The sequence below is a fragment of the Chiloscyllium plagiosum genome, unplaced genomic scaffold (assembly GCF_037043375.1).
Source record: "Chiloscyllium plagiosum isolate Xiang-an unplaced genomic scaffold, Cpla_swu_hap1 HiC_scaffold_11, whole genome shotgun sequence".
NCBI classification, from domain to species: Eukaryota; Metazoa; Chordata; class Chondrichthyes; order Orectolobiformes; family Hemiscylliidae; genus Chiloscyllium; species Chiloscyllium plagiosum.
The window spans coordinates 77,838,139-77,858,925 of NW_028270149.1; the positions used below are offsets into that span (position 1 = coordinate 77,838,139).

Genomic DNA, 20,787 nt, shown 5'->3' on the forward strand with positions numbered 1-20,787 from the left:
GGGTGGTGAATGCACCTACCTGTTAACTTGATATGTCCTCCTTCATCAAGTAAAATGCTGAAATTAAAATTCACATTCTCCAATGTACATAAGTTTTAATGAATTCTTACAAAAATTATTTACAATTATAAAGAATATTTACAAAGAAAATGAGCATTTGTTTTTAAAGTATGCTAGTAATTTATATTAATTTTGTGCAAAACATTATCACAAATTTTCAGAAGGTATTTCAAACCATTATAAAAATTCTGTGAAATAAGGTTAATATAAAATTCAACTAGTTCTAATTAGCAATGTAAACATGGCATTTAAAAAAATGATTAACTATTTAAGATTATAATTTAAATATTCATAAAATGCATAATGGATAAATATGTAATATAAATCCAGAAGAAAATAAAGGATTTACTTTTCTGGCTTTAGATCTCTGTACACTATTCCCAAACTGTGTAGATGATCCAAAGCAAGGGCCAATTCTGCGAGGTAGAACTTGACATCTTCCTCAGTAAACATGACCTATATGAGGAACTGTATTATTTTATCAATTCTATGACGTCAGTACAATAACCTGCACAGACAGGAGGTATATTTACTAAAATAATCATAATGCTGTTTTTACAAATATTAATTTTGAAGAGATATCCAATTTTTCACTAAATACAGACCAAACCAAAAAAGCATTGACGTGCAATTTATTGATGATGCTACAAATACAAACAAATCATCAGGCTAAACATACTCTCATAACTGAAGCATTAGAGACACAGCAGTATGAAGGTTAAAGCTAACTGAACAAAACTAGATTTGAAAATCGTACGTTTTTGTTTGGGACAGTCTCAAATTACGACGGATGGTAAATTAACAAGGAAGAAAATTATTTTGACATCCTTCCTTCTATTAGGTTTGTTCCATTGTGGACACTTGCAATTTACTCTCTCTCGGATGACAAATGTATCGGGTTACGATGGAATACCGGAGGACTGTCAGCATGTTTTATTTTCTTTCATCATTTTCCTTAAAACTTGAATTTACTTTCACATCAACAGTTATGTGAAAATGATATCTGATATCTTACCTCTTTGGATAAGCGTGTAAATACATCCCCTCCCCTGAGGAAATCCAAAATTAGATAAAGTTTCCCTTCAGTCTGAAAGGCTGAAGCAAAAATTAGTGAAATGAGTGAAAAGCATAAGTTTTGGAACCATACTATGCCAGCAACAGGTTGATAACCAAGCTGAGATCTGTGTTGCTTGAATGCAAGGAGCACCAGATGTAATCTACAACCTGCAAAAGTTTCTAACAGCACAAAAAGATTGAAAAATGGGAGAATTGGGAGCCTCTGACATGTGCAACATGCAAAAACTGGATTCACTAGCCGAGTGAAAGGTTTCTTTTTCAAGAAAAAAAAGTACTGCATTAGATTCTGAGTGATTAAACAAATAAGTGCATTTTCATCCAAAATAAACAAATTTTATAATCCAAAGATGTATACAGCACAGAAAGAGAGCAGCTCAAGACAGAATGAAAAGTTGTTGCTAAGCTATCCATCCGTCAACCATATTGTCTTCCTTCTATCAATACATTCTGGCTAACGCCCTTGCATTAACAGCTTCCAGTACCTCATTACCATGGTCAGTTTGTTCATTCACTCTTGTAGCCACTGTTTACATTCAGACAGGCTGCAAGACCCTTAGATCTGTTGAAAGATTGCTTGGGTACAGGAACCAGAACTGGAGAAAGTGAAAGCTGTCAGGTAGTTCAGCTGTACATCTGAACAGTGCAGGGACCAATGTCTGGGAAAAACATACCTAGTGCAGGGGAGAGGTTACTGAACTAAATAGTGAGGGGAAACAATTAAGTAAGTGGAAATGTGGCATATAAACACAAACAATAGAATAATGAAGCAGGGGAGCAATTTGGAAACTTAGCAGAATGTGGCAGGAAGTGGCAAAACATACAAAGAGTGCATCAGCAGAGAAAGGATTATGAATGCACTGAGCTGGAAGGTTTGTTTCCAGATACTTCATCATCATACAAGGTAACATCATCAGTGAGCCTCCGGTGAAGCGCTGGTGGTATGCCCCACTTTCTATTTATGTGTTTAGATTTCTTTGGATAGATGATATCATGATGACCTAATGAGCATTAGCAACATGGCTGTAAATGACAAAGGGTGGGATCTGAATGTTGATTGGGGTACTTAACATGACTCAAGAAAAAGGGGTTGGTTTGTTCAGTTACTTAAGGTGCCTATAACTCAGTACTGAAAGATAGCCTTAACTTGAAACATCAAGGTGGCGAGTCAGTTTGGGTGGACTTCAGAAATAGTACGGCTAAGAGGTCAGCACTAAGACCGGAAGACATAAGAGCCTAAGTGGACCATTTTGTCCACCAAGCCTGCCATTCTGTTTACTGAGAAGATGGCTGATGAGATAATTCCCAACTCAACTTTCAAGCCTTTTTTCCATAATCCTCAATGCTCTCACTGATTAAAAATCTGTCTTTCTCAGCATTGAATATACTAAGTAACCCAGCCTCAACAGCAGTAAACAATATCACAGATTCACTACTGAGGGAACTTCTCTGTATTTCTCTTCTAACTTGGTGACCTTATTTGCCAAATATATAACCAGTTGTCCCACACTCTGCCACAAAGGGAAACAACCTCTCCACATTAACCCTTTTAAGCCCCATAAGAATTTTCTTTGTTTCAATGGGTGTCTCATTATTCTAAACTCTAATGAATGCCAGCCCAACCTATTCAACATCACGTCATCAGAAAATACCTAGTGCCCAAAATCAACGTAGTGAATCTTCTCTGGGGTGCCTCTAATGCCAGTGTATCTTTCCTTGGATAAGGGGCCAAAACTATTCAGTTTCCAGCTGCCTACTTAAAATCGGCAAATCGAACAGCAATTAAGTAACCAATTACTCAGGAAAGATTAGATGTCATAATCTAGTCTAAATCCTAGATAACTACGAAACTAACCTCAACTTATCACACACCAGGTCAATCATATCGGAATCCAATGAACCAAAGAATTGCAGTCACCTATTTTGCAAAATTGAAACCGGTGCACTGTCTGTATATTTTTATTTTGTCTACAAAGAACAAACATATATGTGCTAATATATATATAGCTCCAGTACATGTAAGTGTGCCACTCTGCCAAAGTGACTTACAATTCTAAATTGATTGTCAGAGTAACTTTTAGTTCTATGCATCCTGGTCCTTGTGGGCAGGAAGAATACGCACACACATAATACCAGTTCAAACTTAACAAAACGAGTCTCTGGTTTATTCCTTGGGCAATTTGTTGACAACAATCTATCTGGTTTAAATTCAAACAAAGTTAGGCCATTAACAGTCAACCATCTCTCTGGTGCATTTTCTACAGCAATGCCTCCATCAATCACAGTCCACTTGCCATCCAAGCAGCATACTCTCCTCATACAGTATAAAAAGATGTGCACCATTACTATTCTTCTAAACGCCCTGATAAGAAATCTTGCAGACTATTCTGAATAAACCCACCTTTTCAATCTCCACTACTAATTCTACCCTGAGTAATTGTTTCTATAAGTTTCCCTACCACTGAATTTAAATTAACTGGTCTGTAATTGCTTGATTATCCTTACAACCTTTCTGGAATGAGGTCCATAATGATTTCAATTCTGTCCAGTGTTTTGTCATCTTTCCAAAGACTGGGGAAGACTGTAAGATTGTGGCTACTACCCCTGCAATTTCTACTTTCACTTCCTTCAAAATCCTAAGATGCATCTGTGTCATGTTTTAAGTACCAACAATCTATCCAAGACTACTTCTTTATAATTTTTTTGTTATCTTCCTTTTCTTACAAACTATTTTGACCCCAATACCTGCTGTGATTTACACTCAACTTTTTGTGGGTATCAAACTTAAGGTACAAACAACTTGCTAGAAACAAAATTCTGTAGACAAAAGATAGTCTGAGCATGGAAGCAGCAACTATATAAGATAAAGTAAAATACGGGGACAGCATTCCCACTGAGTGTAATCAAAGAGACTGTGCTAGTTTCAAGCAGTATTTCTTAATCAAGTTTCTTTCCATCTAATTTCCACCTTGCCAGATGCATAATCTGCCAAAATCATCACAATCAGGCTATAATCTTTCACAATTTTTTTCTTTAGATGTTACTCTACAATATTCCTCGATATAAAATGGTAACTTTGAATAATACAACTGAATACTGGCTTAGCACAAAATTTGCATTTTTAATCACAATGTGCTGTCACCTCCTTTAAGATAAATTCCTGAAAATTACTCAAAGAACACAATTTTCTACTTCTATCAGAGTACAGTTATCAGCTTTATTAAGTTCAAAATAACATTCAAAAATTTTGAAATTGTGTATTAGTGTCCTGTGGGCAAAAGAACCAGCTTGAATCTAAAGCTACCTAGAAGGCCTGTTAACCACTACAGTTAGCAAACTTATTTTGGAGATGAGCCTAGATTTCTGAGTGGGATCAGCTTCCACAGATCTTAAACTAGAATAAAAGATCACAAACATTATTTACATTTCTTAATTAAAATGGCCCCATCTTTCATGGGCTATGCCGCAAAAAAAAACTATTCAACTAATTTTGATTAATTAGTTGCGGGTGTATTTTGGATCAGAAGTGTTGAGACTTAAGCAGCACATCCTTGAGCAGCCGATTTATTCACCAATGAGGGGACTGATAGTACACCAAAGTTCATGTGATTGTCCAAAGACCATAGGCAAGCACATAATTTAAACTATCATTCATAAATATACCATTTTCTTCTACTTTCTCAAAATAATGATATAATATTTCACTCAAATAATAACAGACACACAAAGCAAATTAATTCTGCCACCTGTCACATTTCCATTAGCAACCACTAAACCTTTCACTCTTTGCATTTTAACTTCCTTGTCACGCTGCATTGTTAAATTAGGGGATTATTGCTGTATCACACAAATGCATGGCTAACTATTGACAGCATTGAAAAAGTACTGTGTCAAATATGAGGTTTATGACTTTGTTATACTTTGAGATGGTCTTTAATCTGGGACAAAGTTGAGTTAAAATGTCACCTGTTCAAATATCTGCCTAAAACAGTCTGTTAAAACTAAAAGGAAGAAAGTTGTAGGTTATTCAAGCTCAAAGACAATGACAGCAGCATCTGTGTTTACAGTGGTCAGACAGCAAATTTCCAAAGTTCTCAGAAGGTATTCAGAATCAATTTGTGAACAATACTGTAAACTCTGTTTGCTTCCCAGATATGAGAAAGTTGACATCTCTATGATAGCTAACAAGTTAAAACTGGATTCAAGACCCATATATTACACATGAATAAGAAATGGAGTTTGAGAGGATCACAGTTTCTCAAGATATTCTTGAAGCTCAGGCAAGCTAGTCTGTTAGGATCCAGGAGAGAGGGGACACAGCCAAGAGTTGAAAGTGTCCATGCATGTAGGAATGAAGGTAGGAGATTGCAATCAGATTGAAAATATTAAACGCATAAGGATTTGCTTATCTTGCTCTCGAGGGAGAATTTCGAGGAAAAACATTTACTGTGAAAGACAACTCTGGGACTAAACGTTATCTGACCAGAAATGTAAGGATTAAAAGTAAATTGTCAGAAGCTAATAAATTTGGGCTGGGTCCAGGAAAAAAATGAACGATTATTTCAGAGACAGTGTGCCTGTGAAATTATTTTTTTTTCTGTTTAGTAGCTTAGCAAATATAAATGTACAACAGTACTTAGCTAATGCTACTAAGTCTGCTTATAATAGTAAATGTCTCAAAATGTAAAACCTTGTATGATCTATCAGCTGAAAGTTCAAGTTTCTTTTTTGAAATATCAGCCTCTACAGGTACTCTATCAGTACAAAATATTCTTAGATAATAGTTAAAGTATACTACTGTAATGGAAAATTAAAGTAGTGAATCTATATATTGTCTAAAATACAACAGAATAAAATAATCTAGAGACAGAGATATACATCATGGAAACAGACCCTTCGGTCCAACTCGTCCATGCTGACCAGATATGCTACATAAATCTAGTCCTATTTGCCAGCATTTGGCCCATATCCCTTTAAATCCTTCCTATTCATGTACCCATCCAGATGCCTTTTGAATTTATAAAAACTAAGTTAGAAGTATCAAAATAATTTAACATGAGTCAAATTTAATACTTGCCATAGTGTAATTTAACAATAAATGGATGATTTACTTCGACTAGAATATCTCGTTCCATTTTTGTTCGGACACGATCCCGTACTGAAAATAAACAAACACAATCATCACTGAAAGGAAATGTAGAAAGTTCATAAATCTACCAAAATCACCTGGGATGAGAACATTCCTTCAACCTGCACAAATTTTAGTTCTTCAACTACTGCTGGCTGTATGAAGCTAACTACCCTGCCCTTTCCCAAAAGGAACTAGACTATATAAAGATACTTATTTCATACAAATAAAGGAAAAAGTAAACCAAGGACATTGATTCTTAGGTGATTTGGCTCCTTACCCAAATATACAGACCAAATAATTTACCTAAAAACTCAAGTGTATTAATTATGCTCATTAAAATAAAAGCAACATTCTGAAGATGCTGGAAAACTGAATTTTTTTTTTAAATGCTGTAAATATTCAAGTTAAGCCAAGTTAGTGGTTTAGGTCATTTACCTTTCATCAGAACTTGCACTTGGTTGCAAAGCTGGTTTTCAGGAATTAAAGGCTGATACTTCCCTAGATTTTCTTTTCCATTTCTGAGGGATACAAAAATCTAATGTCCAAACTAACTGGTGGGAAAATTGTTGAAAGCTTACAGTTAGACACCTTGGAATGGCACAAATGAGGATCTGATCATTCAAAAACATATCTTTGCCAAACATCCAGGATGAGCCTAACAATGACAGTTGTTGGAGGGAATCCTGAGGGACAGGATTTACATGGACTTGGAATGGCAAGGATTGATTAGGGATAGTCAACATGGCTTTGTGCGTGGGAAATCTCACCAACTTGATTCAGTTTTTTGAAGAGGTAACAAAGAGGATTGATGAGGGCAGAGCGGTGGATGTGATCTATATGGACATCAGTAAGGCAGTTGACAAGGTTCCCCATGACTGACTGGTTCGCAAGGTTAGATTTCATGTAATACAGGGAGAACTAGCCACTTGGATACAGAACTGGCTTGAAGGTAGAAGATAGAAGGTGGTGATGGAGAGCTGTTTTTCAGACTGGACTGGTGTGCCACAAGGATCGTTGCGGAGTCCAATGTTTTTAGTCATTTTAGATTAGATTAGATTAGATTAGATTCCCTACAGTGTGGAAACAGGCCCTTTGGCCCAACAAGTCCACACCGACCCTCCGAAGGGTAACCCACCCAGACCCATTCCCCAACCCGATATTTACCCCTGATTAATACACCTAACACTAGGGGCAATTTAGCACGGCCAATTCACCTGACCTGCACATCTTTGGACTGTGGAAGGAAACCGTAGCATCCGGAGGAAACCCACGCAGACACGGGGAGAATGTGCAAACTCAACACAGTATGCTTTTCTTTATTAGACAGAGCATTGAGTATAGGAGTTGGGAGGTCATGTTGTGGCTGTACCAGACATTGGTTAGGCCACTTTTGAAATATTGTGTACAATGCTGGCCTCCTACCTATCGGAAGGATGTTGTGAAACTTGAAAGGATTCACAAAAGATTTACAAGGATGTTGCCAGGGTTGGAGGATTTGAGCTATCGGGAGAGACTGAATAGGCTGGGGCTGTTTTCCCTGGAGTGTCGGAGCCAGAGGGGTGACCTTACAGATGTTTATAAAATTTCTGGGATGGGGGTGTCCAGAATGGGAGAGCATAGGTTTAGGGTGAGGGGGGGAAAAAGATATAAAAGGGACTTAAGGGGCAACTTTTTCACACAGAGGGTGCTGCACAAATGGAATGAGCTGCCAGAGGAAGTGGGGGAGGCTGGCACAATTACATTTAAAAGGCATCTTGATGGGTATATGGATACAAAGGCTTTAGACGGATATGGGCCAAGTGCTGGCAAATGGGACTAGATTAGGTGAGGATATCTGGTTGGTATGGATGAGTTGGACCAAAGGGTTTGTTTCCGTGCTGTACACCTTTATGGCTCAATGTTTAATTTCTGGCACATCAAGCTTGCTTACCTCCCAGGGAAAATGGCACTTCAATGTACTCAAAGCACTTGGTACCATTGTTACCATATCTGCAAGCAGAGACCTGAAAGCCTTGCCAGTTCAAATTCCCACGCCAAATGAGTGATATAACATTTACAACCAAGACTGAAACAATGTCAAATGTTTATTAGAAGTAGCTCAGCTAAACAATCTGGCAATTGCCATCTGTTAAAATTCATTTCACACAGGCCTTTTGGTTGGATGCAATATGCATCATGGCTCTATTATTTGAATTTTATGAATGACCAGTTAGTTAAACCTGTTGAAAACTTGAAGGCCTTTTTACAAAATCAAATGTGACTTCAGCAATACTTTCTCAAAGTTTTTTTTATAAATGGTCATATATTAAGGATTTAAAATATATTAAAGCCCATTCATGTAACACTACAATTCAAAAAAAGAGGATAAAGCACAAATGGTGGAAAAGAAAATAGAAAATTCTCAGTTAATTGACCTGAACTATTAACTTTGACTGTCTGACCTCAGTATCTCCAGCTTCTCAGTATTTGCGGTGTTCCGATTTTGTATTATAAAATGTGTTTCTCATCCTCCTTAATTCAGGATGGGAAACTAACAGTTTGAACTTAAAATTTGAAATAAGCAGTTAAGACAGACTTGCCTTTTAGCGTTGCTTTCTTCAGTACTTTCATTGCATACAACTGTCCAGCATCAGGGCCAACTGCCTTTCGAACCAGAAAGACCTGATCACAGAAATGTGCAAAAGGTTATAATTTTGATGAAGAATTGAAATTTAAAACATGAGCTGAAATAATTTCAGTAGCATCATCTGCAGCATTTTCAAGAATCATCAACTAGTCAAATAAAGTTTAGGGCTATGCTTCACAATCTTCTGTACTCCACAGCAACCAAAATCTAGTGATCACAATTTTGAAAATTTCTACGGATAAAGCATTAGAGGCTTTATGAAAGAGGCTTCAAAATTGCCATCAGCCTTAGGGAAAAGTGCTTCCTCAGTTCATTGCATAAAGACTAGACTCTAACATTAAAGCTACTTTCTGTATTTGTTCATAATATTTTAATGGCCCTTATACCTGGACTTCAAAGCCTTACTGGACAGCCACAGTTTATAGTTTCTCACCTCATAGCAAGTATGTAGTTTCAAATTTCATACATTCAAAGTGGATGAACATATATTTGCCTACATTAAAATATGTTCGCCACAACTTTGCCCATACATTAACTGAACAAAATCTCTTTATAACGTTAAGCTCCCATCTACAATATTTATAAAGCCACCCAGCCTTGTATCACCAACAAACTTGGATAAATGGCTTTCTATTCTATTATCTAAGTCAGTAGTAAACACTGGGGTGAATAGTTCAGGCCTCAGAATGGATGGAAGAATATCCTAACAAATACAGTACCTTCACATTAATCTTACTCTGTCTGTCATTTGTTGTTCAGCCAGTTTCCAAATAATTTGCACTTGAGACAGAAATAAATAAAGGTCACATTTGAAGAAGAAATGTGAAAGAAAACTTACGTGGAGCACGAACACTGTTTAGGTTTGCTTGTGCATTGTAAATACTTGAAATATTTCTTTATATTTAAAGCAGAACTTGTGAAAGTTACTAAACTTTCTCAGAAGCATTGGTTAAAAGGTCGAGATCGGGGGATCCAAGATGGCGGCAATCTAGGAAGCTCACGTTGCAGAGCTCCGCACCGCAGCGCAGGCAGGGCGAAGTTTTAACCCGCCCTACCCGGACTACTGTAATACCCTGGGTCTCTGGAAAGGTTGTGGTGTCCCAGGAAACTGTCAGAGAGCAACTTACCTCACCGGCCAGGGTTGCCAAAGAAGGGAGGTGGTACATCCAAGGCCAGGTCCAGCCTGCAGGATCCTCAGAGTCTTTTTCCTACAAGGTCCTGTTAAAGGAGCTCATGAAATCTCATGAGATGTTGGGCAAGCAGATAGAGGAGAAGCTGGCCCCAATCTCTATCATGCTGCAGAACCATGAACAGCAGCTGGGAGACATGGAGAAAAGGACAGATGAGGTAGAACACAGTCACATTGGTGGAAGCTAATACTGATTCCTCCAAGGATAAAATCTGGGCCCTGGAGACGCAGGTCCATAATTTGCTTGACCAGGTTGATGACCTCAAGAACAGGATCTGGAGAAAAAAATATTCAGATTGTCGGTCTGCTGGAGGGTAAGGAAAGTGAGAGACCGGTGAAATTTATTAGGGCTGGTTGCCAAAATTCCTTAACTTGCAGGCTGGAATGAGAAGCTTGCAGATTGAGGGGGCTCACTGGGTCTCAGCATGGAGGTCAGGTTGGATCAATGTCCTCATCCTGTCTTGATGCAGTTTCATCACCACAGAGATAAGAAGACAATCGTCGAAGCTTCCAGGATCCCGGGGAAGAATCCGAAGGCCCTAGATTATGAGGGCTCTAAGATCATGCTCTTCCAGGACTTCTCAGTGGCAGTGATCAGGAAAAGAAAATCCTATGATGGCGCCAAGACAAGACTGAGGGAGCTTGGGATGCAGTAGTCTTTCAGGTATCTAGCGGTGCTTCGGAACACTTAGATGGATCTGTACATCTCTTTGACATGTCGGAGAAAGCAAGAGACTTTGTGGACAAAAATTAACTTAATCTAAACAATTTAGTATGTGCAAATAATAATGTTGTTTGGCTATGTCTACTTCACTTTAAATAAAAGGAGGAAGTCTGTTTAGGACTTTTTTTTCCACTTTTTTTATTGGTAACAATCTGGTCTAAACTATGGTCGGGAACAGTTGGGATGGGTGCTTTGAATTTCTCCTCAAATTTCTGGTAGATGCATTTTCTAAACTGATCAGTATTGAGTTCCGGCATATCATTATCAGGGGAGATTTTAATTGTCTTAAGGAACCCACAGTAGACAGGTTGCCCAAAGGCTCCCCGATATTCTCTGTACAAACTAAACAATTAGTCGATCTGTGTGTAGAGTTAGGGTTGATGGACATCTGGAGGTGTCTCCACTCTACAGGCAGGGCTTTTGCGTTTTTTTTTCCCATCCACACAGATGTCATACCAGGACGGATTTTCTTTCTGACCCCCATGGCAACCCTGGATTTGATGGCATCATGTACAATTAGTAATATTACCATCTCTGATCATGCTCCAGTGTACCTGTTGGTTAAGATTAAAGACGTTATAGTGAGCCCGAGGCACTGGCATATGGATCCCTTTATCCTTAAGAATATTAAGTCAGTGGAGTATTTCTCTAAAGAATTCAGGGTGTTCCTAGATTAATTCAGGCTCGGTTAGGAGCACGTCCTTCCCTTGGGAAACTGCCAAAGCCTATGCCAGGGGGTTAGTTATCTCCTACTCTGCCAGTAGGAAGCAGCAGAAGGGTGAGCAACAGCATCTCCTCGAAGCACAGTTGAAGGCAGCCGAGAAGGCTCACTTTGACAGGCCCTTGATGGCCAAGCTGCAGTGGATTACGGCGCTGCGGTCTGCATTGAATTCTGTGCTCATGAAGACAGCAAAGAACCAATAGGTACAGTGGAGCTTACCTTCACAAAACAAAGGTTAAATGAGCATGGTGACAAATAGGGCAAGTGCCTAGTGAATCTCGCCAGGAAATGGAGTGCCCTTCAAACCATTATGTCAATTAGGGAAGGGTCTGGGAACCTAACATGTGCTTCCAAAAAGATGAATGCGGCATTCCAGAGATTTTACTCTGAATTACACCTATCTGAGGACTGTGAGGAGGGGCGGGCCAAGATGGAGCTCCCAGGTGTGACTCCTGAACAATAGTCTCTCTTCAATGCCCCCTTATCAGAGCAAGAGGTGCAGGAGGCTGTGAAACAGCTTCAGAATGGTAAGATGCCCAATCCTGATGGACTTCCCAGTGAATTTTATAAGGAATTTATAAGCATATTGTCAGGCTTGATGCTCAACATGCTCAATGACTCATACAGTCATGATCATCTCCCACCATCTCTAAGAGGGGCCAATATTTCGCTTATTCTTAAAAAAAAGGGAAGGTCCCAAATGTGTGCTTCGTACAGGCCCAATTCTCTCTTATATGTTGGCATTAAAATCCTCCGTAAAACTCTTGCATTAAGGCTGGAGACTGTGTTGCCTTCTATTGTTAAAGAGGGCCAGACAGGCTTCAATAAAGGGTCACAGATCCTCCAATAATGTTAGGGGGCTGCTTAATGGAATTCAAGCATGTCAACAACAGTCAATACAGAGATTGGAGATTTCTCTAGATGCAGAGAAGACATTTGACCGAGTTGAGTGACCGTATTTTTTTTATACTCTCGAGCGATTTGGCTTGGGCGAAGCCTTTATGAGATGGGTAAAGGTTCTCTACAAGTGACCCCCTCGCTGCAGTCATCACCAATGGGGTACGATCAAGCAACTGTTGCATTTTAAAGGGCAGCTGACAGGGGTGTCCCCTTTTGCCATTGTATTTTACATTGGTGATTGAACCGTTGGCAGAGGCCATTCATAGGGATGCCAATATATCAGGTCTAGAAGTGGGATCAAACTTACATAACATTTTGTTGTAAGCAGACAATATCCTCATTTTTCTTTGTCAAATCTAGCAATTTCGGTGCCTCGCCCGATATAATGCATCATTTGACACCTTTTTGAGATACAAGATTAATTTCGCAAAATCAGAGGCAATGCCTATGGGTAGTCTTACGAAGGTGCTAGATCTTGAGGGAGAATCTCGATACCCATTTAAGTGGTCACTGGGGGGTTTTATGCATTTGGGCATATTCATCACTCCAGTTCTTCTTTAGTTGTTTAAAGCTAATTTTATTCAATTATTTTACAAAATCAAACAAGACCTTCAAAGATGACAGGCGCTTCCGGTCTCATGATTAGGTCAGACAGCTCTTACTAAAATGAATATTCTCCCCCGTTTGTTGTACCCTATAAGGATGCTCCCTCTGATAGTTGATAAGCAAGCATTAGGAGACTGAATGGCTGGCTCAGCTCTTTTATTTGGCATTGTAAGCAGCCCCTTATTAAATTAGCTAAACTGCAATTGCCTCACAAACTGGGGAGTGGATCTCCTGAACATTAAAAACAATCAACGAAGCTCGCGTTTATCTTACGAGTGTGATTGGGTTTGTGGGGGCCCTTTTTCAATATGGTTAGATATCAAAACCTCTCAGGCCAAGTGCCCCCTTAATAATTTACTGTTTTTGGATAAAATGAGGACAGTTAAGGAATATTGCCATAACCCAATAGATAGCATTACTGTTAAAGCATGGAGGACAATTTGGCAGAATATTGGCAATATTGGTAAAACATCTTTTCTTACACCTATAATGGGTATGCTGGGTTTTCAACTGGGAATGATGGATTCAGGATTCAAACATTGGGCAGCTAGGGGTGTGTCTTGCATGGGTCATTTATTTGAGGGAGACACAATGATGTCTTTTGATCAGCCATCAGATATGAACTATCTAGCAGGGACCTCTTTCATTGTTTTCAAGTTAGGAATTTAATTCAAAAAAAGACTACACTTATGACTGATCTGTACAAATCCAACATAGAGAGGAGGGTGCTCAGTGCTTAGAGTACCTTTTCAGTCAGCACCTATATCATCAAATGAGGGGTGGCCCTTCAGATGAGTTCGATCGGGCTTTGCAGGGTTAGGAGAGCGCGCTAGGCGTGGAGGTCTCCTCAGAGGCATGGGAAGATATTTGGGAAAACACAAGAAAAATATCAATTTGCAACAGGACACATAGGGTTCACTTGGCTCCAGACGGTATGTCAAAAATTAAACCAGGGGTATCTACAACATGGCCCAAGTGTAAAATTAGTACAGGAACTCTTACTTATTGTCTCTGTGGCAGGCTTCAAACATACTGGAGCACTTTGGCAGATGCAATGGAGGGGATTGTGTGTGTAATTTCTTCTTGGCCTGCCCGGTGCATTTCCTTTAGATGCACATAAGAAAAAACTTTTCAACATCCTCACTTTCTGCGCAAAGAAGAATGTCTTGTTAGGTTGGTGTCCAAAAACCCGGGCCTGTCAGGTTGGCGTAAGATTGTTATGGAGCATATCCCCTTGGATTTTCTTACAAGCATGGTACACCACAAATCTGAGAATTTCTCTAAGACATGGCAACCCTTTTTGGAAATACCTGGACACAGATTTGTCAGCCACACTAACAAGGGCTTTTATTTAGTCGTAACGATTGCACTTTACGAGTCCAATATCTAGAGAGGCGGTACTGTGAACGTACGAATATGTGAAAAGTAACGCTCTCTATATTCGAGAGTTAGTGTTTTGTTTTGCTGAGCTATATTATTATTTAGTTAAGTAGTTAGTTGGGTTTTAATATATTTTAATATGTTTATACATTTGTACACGATGGCGGTTTGGGTTTTTTGAATTTTTTTGTTGTTTTGTATGGTTTTGAATTGTATTATTTTGTATTTGTTATAATATTTAAAAAATCTTTCAATAAAAAGATATTTTAAAAAAGGTTGAGATCAAAACCGCAGTATGATTTAAAGGTCTGCAGGTTCAGCTCCTTAAAAGCGAATATTTACAACAAACACCTTCCATCCAAAACAGACAGGATGTTCTTTTGAACGCAAGGAATATTTTGAAAGTAATATCAATATTCAAAAGAACTAATTTACACTTGCCACATACAAACATGCATCAACAAGTGAACGTTTTTCCTCATCCAAAATACAATTAATGATGTTCAAAATTTGTGAGAAGATTTGTAGCTCGGGTGCTCGTTGCTGTAGTTCTGTTCGCCGAGCTAGAAGTTTTTGTTGCAACCGTTTCGTCCCCTGTCTAGGTGACATCCTCAGTGCTTGGGAGCCTCCTGTGAAGCGCTTCTGTGGTGTTTCCTCCGGCATTTATAGTGGCCTGTCCCTGCCGCTTCCGGTTGTCAGTTTCAGCTGTCCGCTGTAGTGGCCGGTATATTGGATCCAGGTCGATGTGTTTGTTGATGGAGTTTATGGATGAGTGCCATGCTTCTAGGAATTCCCTGGCTGTTCTTTGTTTCGCTTGCCCTATAATGGTAGTGTTATCCCAGTCAAATTCATGTTGCTTGTTGTCTGCATGTGTGGCTACTAGGGATAGCTGGTCGTGTCATTTCGTGGCTAGTTGATGTTCGTGGATGCGGATCGTTAGCTGTCTTCCCGTTTGTCCTACGTAGTGTTTTGTGCAGTCCTTGCATGGGATTTTGTACACTACATTAGTTTTGCTCATGCTGGGTATCGGGTCCTTTGTTCTGGTGAGTTGTTGTCTGAGAGTGGCTGTTGGAAAGAACAATACTGGCCAAGGGACTCAACTACAACCACAGGGACGCCAAAACAGCAGACTTCCTAGCAGCACTAGAATGCACACTCAGGAACAATGGACTGACAGAAGAGACACAACAGTGAGACAAAGTATCGTATCCCTGATAACAAGGAAAAGACAAACACATAACATCAACACCAAGGAGAGGGAAGCACTAAAATCACTAAGAAACGATAAGAACATAATCATACTACCAGCAGACAAAGGCAGAATGACGGTCATCCTGGACAAAGCAGAGTACATCCAAAAAGCACAACAACTACTTGCAGATACCAACACCTACCAAAAGAGGGAGTTTGACCCCACCCCACAGCTCACCAATAGAATAAACAACACACTGAGGAATCTACAAAAAAAACGGACAGATGACCAGGTCGGACCTACAAAGAATGAAACGTGAAAGCAACAACACCCCCAGATTCTATGGACTACCTAAAGTGCACAAACCAGACATCCCACTCAGAAAAAAAACTGGGGTAAATGCCCTTAAAATTACATCCTGGAAAATGAACAAGCACAAAGTGTCCCACTGAAATTGCATTTGTTATATTTAACAGAAACATAAATCCATTTGTTTAAGTTTGGTACATGCTTCAATTATCATAGCACCAGGAATTTTTTCACATGGTTGTAATAAATGTCTATAATCTACAATTTGACTTCAGCACCTTTCCTTTTCACTTTTGCAGCTCATCACTGCCCAGAAATTCAATGTATTTTTCATGTTTGAACAGCAAAAGTACTGTACACACTTAGTTCAATAAATGTATTATATGATACATTTGTTTAAAGTGTGCTCCAGTTAAATCTAACTTTAAGGTTTGAAACAATCACATTCCCTGAAACATGATGTATAAATTTATTCAAAAATAGCTAATTATGACCTCAAAAAGTGTAATCAGAAATTGTCAATTGCTCATACATTTTCAATTAAGTCAGAGTAATGCAAATTTAAGTCAAACTTTAGAGCTGAGAAATTAACCAAGCTGAGTGGAATGTTAATTAACACTTAGACCACTAAGAAAGAAAATCAATGATTTCAGAAAATACTTGAAAAGCATTATGGATTCAAGTGCAACAGCATGAACAATTACTAGTTAACATGCTGTTAGAGGTCCTGCAAAACAGGTTTCTTGAGGAAATCGTTGAGCCATTCAAGCATTGAATACCCAATCTCCACGTTGAGATTTAGCTGATGCCAGGTGAAAAACAGTGGAAACACTAAAGAGTTTCTTATCCTAATGATTAGCCCACATTCCCTGCACATAGATAAATATCAGGTCAGTTTGGCTGAGACGGCATCACCCTTTCAAGGTTGAATAACTGCAGATGCGCAGTACCAAGTTTGCACATGAATGAATAGGAGTTACCTCAGCCAGGCATGAGATTCCAGCAAGGAATAAACCTCCTCAGATAGGAAAGATGAATGAGAAAACTGGTGAGAGAAGAAAACAGGAATGTTTGTTTTTACTATGGCTGGTCAGCATAAAAATGTTTGGGCTCTGGAAATACTGAAATTGGGTCTGCAAAGACTATAGCATGCAAAATTAAGCTTCTGGACAGCTTGTTTCCAGCACATTTGGTTCCCAGGTAGTGAATATTCATGAACAACTTGGACAGGGTGTCTGTGGACTACTTCAGCAAGAATGCCGTACCCCTCATTCAAATTCAGGTTTCGTTCAACATCTTCTATATACTTCTAAACGGTGATATTTCCTGTCCATGAAAAATAGAAGCTCTCGTTAATTTCTGCTTTTGCAAATCCAGGAACAGAGGCCATATCTAGAGCTCTCTCTTTACCCAACCATCCTCAACTAAAATTAACCTGATCAAGTATGAACCTCTTAATCTGTGCTGTTTAACTTCAGAAAAGCAAAAACACATACCCGTTCTTTTCCAATATCATTTACACTGTGCATGATTCATTAATTGGTCTTGTTTCCCTGTTACATCACAAGATATTTTGACACAAGACCAGTCATAGACAAAGGTAACCATAGCAATTGGAAATCAGTTAATTTAGTCTGCGCTGGATACCTCACATCAAATTATGACTTGTAGCAAAAGAATACATGAACACATCAGCAAAGGTTGAATCAGCAACGGAGATAATGTTATCCTTTGTAATATCATGTTCACATTCAAAAGTATATGCAAACTTTGAGGAAAAGGATCAGATGAACACATGAATTTGAATTCCTGCCTGTTGAATAAAGAGTGGTTAAATTCTCTCAACAGCCTGCTGTCACCAAAATGACAAAGACACTGACCTTTCCAAAAGATCCCTGTCCAAGGACCTTCAGCAATTCAAATTGTGTGGGATCAGCCTTCTCACAACCTTCCTTCACATGATGCGTGATTGCAATCTCTTTGAACCTTCCTTCATCCTGAAGATACAAAGTTTTGAAAGCATAGCTCTATAATTAAATATCAAGCAATTGATGACTGTATTTTGATTAAAATAATTTCAAAGCAATCAACAGGCTGACTTCATCAATATTTTTTCTTTTGTTACTATAAAGAATTGTCAGAGAGTGGATAACATTTTTAGAAGCACCATGGAACTAACAGGCATACAAGAAAATGATGTAGAGAAGAACCTAAATAAAGACCTTGGTAAAATTGGTCTCAGTATCCACAGATGGAAAAAAAAAAGAGGCAAGTCACTGTACTTGGCTATTCTTGGTCAGTCCACAGAATCATCTGATGGACAGTGTACATCTGACATAAGATGACGGCTGGTTTATTGCTCAAGACCATTCCAATACCCTCTGCCTTCAAATAATTCAGCATCTACATCTCAGGTTTGTTTATATACAAGGAATGGTACACAAGATAGAAGGAAAATGGAACAAAATTTAAACAGAGTATGGTGAGTTCATGATTACAATATACAGGTATTAATGTAACTGTATTGTATCCAATTTGTAGATCCTGTTTCAAGTCCTCAAAGCTAAATCCATTTAATCATATCCGTTTGAGAGACGTTCAAATGCCAACAGGATGCAGGCAAACAGCTACAGAGGTGTGATGTGGCACTAACGGTAAATTAGAGAAAAATATTGTTAAGAACTAGAATGTCAGATTAAAAAACAAAGCACAATGTATCACCCTGCTGCAATCTTGGTTGGAGTGATCTTTCATCAAAAAATTGCTAAATATAAAAGTGAACAAAGGAAATCAACTGTAAATAGCAAAATATTTTACATGCAAATTAGCCACTTGGACTGTTCCAATTATCTACTCATGCTGTATTAATTACAATTGAGTTAACATACACATAATAAATCAAATTATTGGAGCAGTTACATATGGTATTCCAAGTTTATATAAATGGTTTTTCAAATAAACTTATTTAAATTTGTCTATTTCACAAAAATGAAATGTGCAGTCACTCTCTTTCCCTCTTCTGAAGCTCTGTATTACAGAAAATATGAAAGCAGAACCATTCAAACCGAATTAAGTTTGCGTAGCACATCAACATAAACAAAATTCTGTGATATAATGCCATATACTGTGTACGAAATGCCGAACTCAAATTAAATTGAACAAACTGGGAGTTGATCCAAAAAGGATTCATGACTCAAATGTGGAAATAAAGACACACCGTTCTGTTCAATATGCCAAAACACCCACACTGCAACCCACTACAAGCCTGAAGCGCACATGTACAATTATGAACAGAGCATTTCAGTTACAAGAATCCATAATGCGAAAAAAGATTCTGGGGTATTTTTTGAAAGAAACAAATCTTAATTTACAACTATTTTCTCTGAACTGCTGCATATAATTGTCTGTGTAATTTATCTTACTTACACTGCATTTTACAGCACAGAAACCAGCCATTGAGCCAAACAGGGCTATCGGTGTTGATGCTTGAAATGAGCTCTTGTCACCCTGCTCCGTTTCAGCTCATCAACATATCCTCCTACTCATTACTCCCTCAGTTACTGGTCCAGCTTCTTTTTAAGTGCATTGGTAATTCGTAGCTAAGGCAAAATGCTTCAATGAGCAAATTAAGTTGATAGGTTGACAATTTCATTCTTAAAAGAATTAACACGTATGAAGCAACATCACTAAATCTATGCCATTAAAAATTAGCTAGAAACTAGCCTTAATAATTTGTCAAATCAGTCACATCACCCCAAGTATAAATAAAAATTAGAGACTTTCCAAATCTCGATTAAAACTGTACTTTAGAGTAAACACAAAGTTGAATACTGCTCCACACAAATGGTTAACTCAGCTACTCATTTTCTGCAACATGCAAACAGGGAATATTACCAAATCCAGCTCTCTACTAGCATGTTTAAAATGGGTCAATGGAAATACCAATGCAATATGGACTTGCAGTTTCAGTATCAGGAACTGGCTCAGAAAACCTAGGTGAGAATCCAAACTGAAGTAACATAAAAGTGATTTGTTCTGGTGTCACTTGGTGTACCAAAACAATGAGTATTGATTTAATCAACACATGCAATAACTGAAATCAGCAGATATTTGGGTGTAATTTTGATTGTAATTTAAGGTGGAAAGAAATTAAACAAATACAATAGTTCTTTCCAGAATAAAGCTTCTTTGGGAAATCAACACTGACATTTCCCAATAACGTAAACCCATTGCTTCAGGAATCTTATGCCTTTTTATTTAAAAATTAATATTTGGCTGCATTGCATAGATGAATAATTACAATCAAGGTATTTGAGCAACTCCACACAGCAGTAAAAATAACATTAGCAAAGACATATCAAACCCTACAGTGCCATTTTAAATTTGAAATCAACACAATATTCCTGAACAGCATGCCCAAGTAACAGAAGTTCTTATGATTTTGAGATGTACATGATTCCATTAATAGATGAAACATAACTTGAATCCAACACGAACATTTTCAAACACTTTGTAATAGGTCTTGAAACAATGTTATATTAATAAAGCACAAAAGGTATTAAAATGATTTTACTGACTTGCTTGGATTTAAGGAACAAATCAGGTCATGCTCTCCGAGTGTGTCACCTTTACTGATACCATCTATGTAATATCAGTTCAGCAACAAACTTGGTAAGAATGCAGCAAAAATGAAGTGCAAACTCCATAAATGTAAACTATTCATCGGACTGATAACAATCAATGGCAGAATATTGGTTTACAATGGTGTGAAGGCTTTGGAAAAGAAGAGAGCTGCTGGATATTTTGAAGGGAGCTGTTTAGACACAGTCTACAAAGAGCAAATAGCTATAGAGGTAAATCAAGCCATGAGTGCCT

General features: G+C 38.3%; 1 protein-coding gene across 3 annotated transcripts in view; it reads right to left on the reverse strand.

The window, feature by feature from the left end:
- The window catches only part of LOC122557103 (ribosomal protein S6 kinase alpha-6), a 131,313-nt gene that overhangs the window by 49,887 nt on the left and 60,639 nt on the right, over positions 1-20,787 (reverse strand). For 2 of the 3 annotated variants that reach the window (XM_087992194.1, XM_043704418.2), the window contains exons 2-7: positions 17,793-17,909; positions 8,845-8,926; positions 6,212-6,292; positions 1,076-1,155; positions 410-516; positions 20-57 (exon numbers count right to left, since the gene is read on the reverse strand). In XM_087992194.1, coding sequence (XP_087848320.1) covers positions 20-57; positions 410-516; positions 1,076-1,155; positions 6,212-6,292; positions 8,845-8,926; positions 17,793-17,909 — 505 coding nt within the window. Of the gene's footprint in view, positions 1-19; positions 58-409; positions 517-1,075; positions 1,156-6,211; positions 6,293-8,844; positions 8,927-17,792; positions 17,910-20,787 lie in introns of those variants that run through there. The other variant, XM_043704422.2, reaches the window with a different exon arrangement.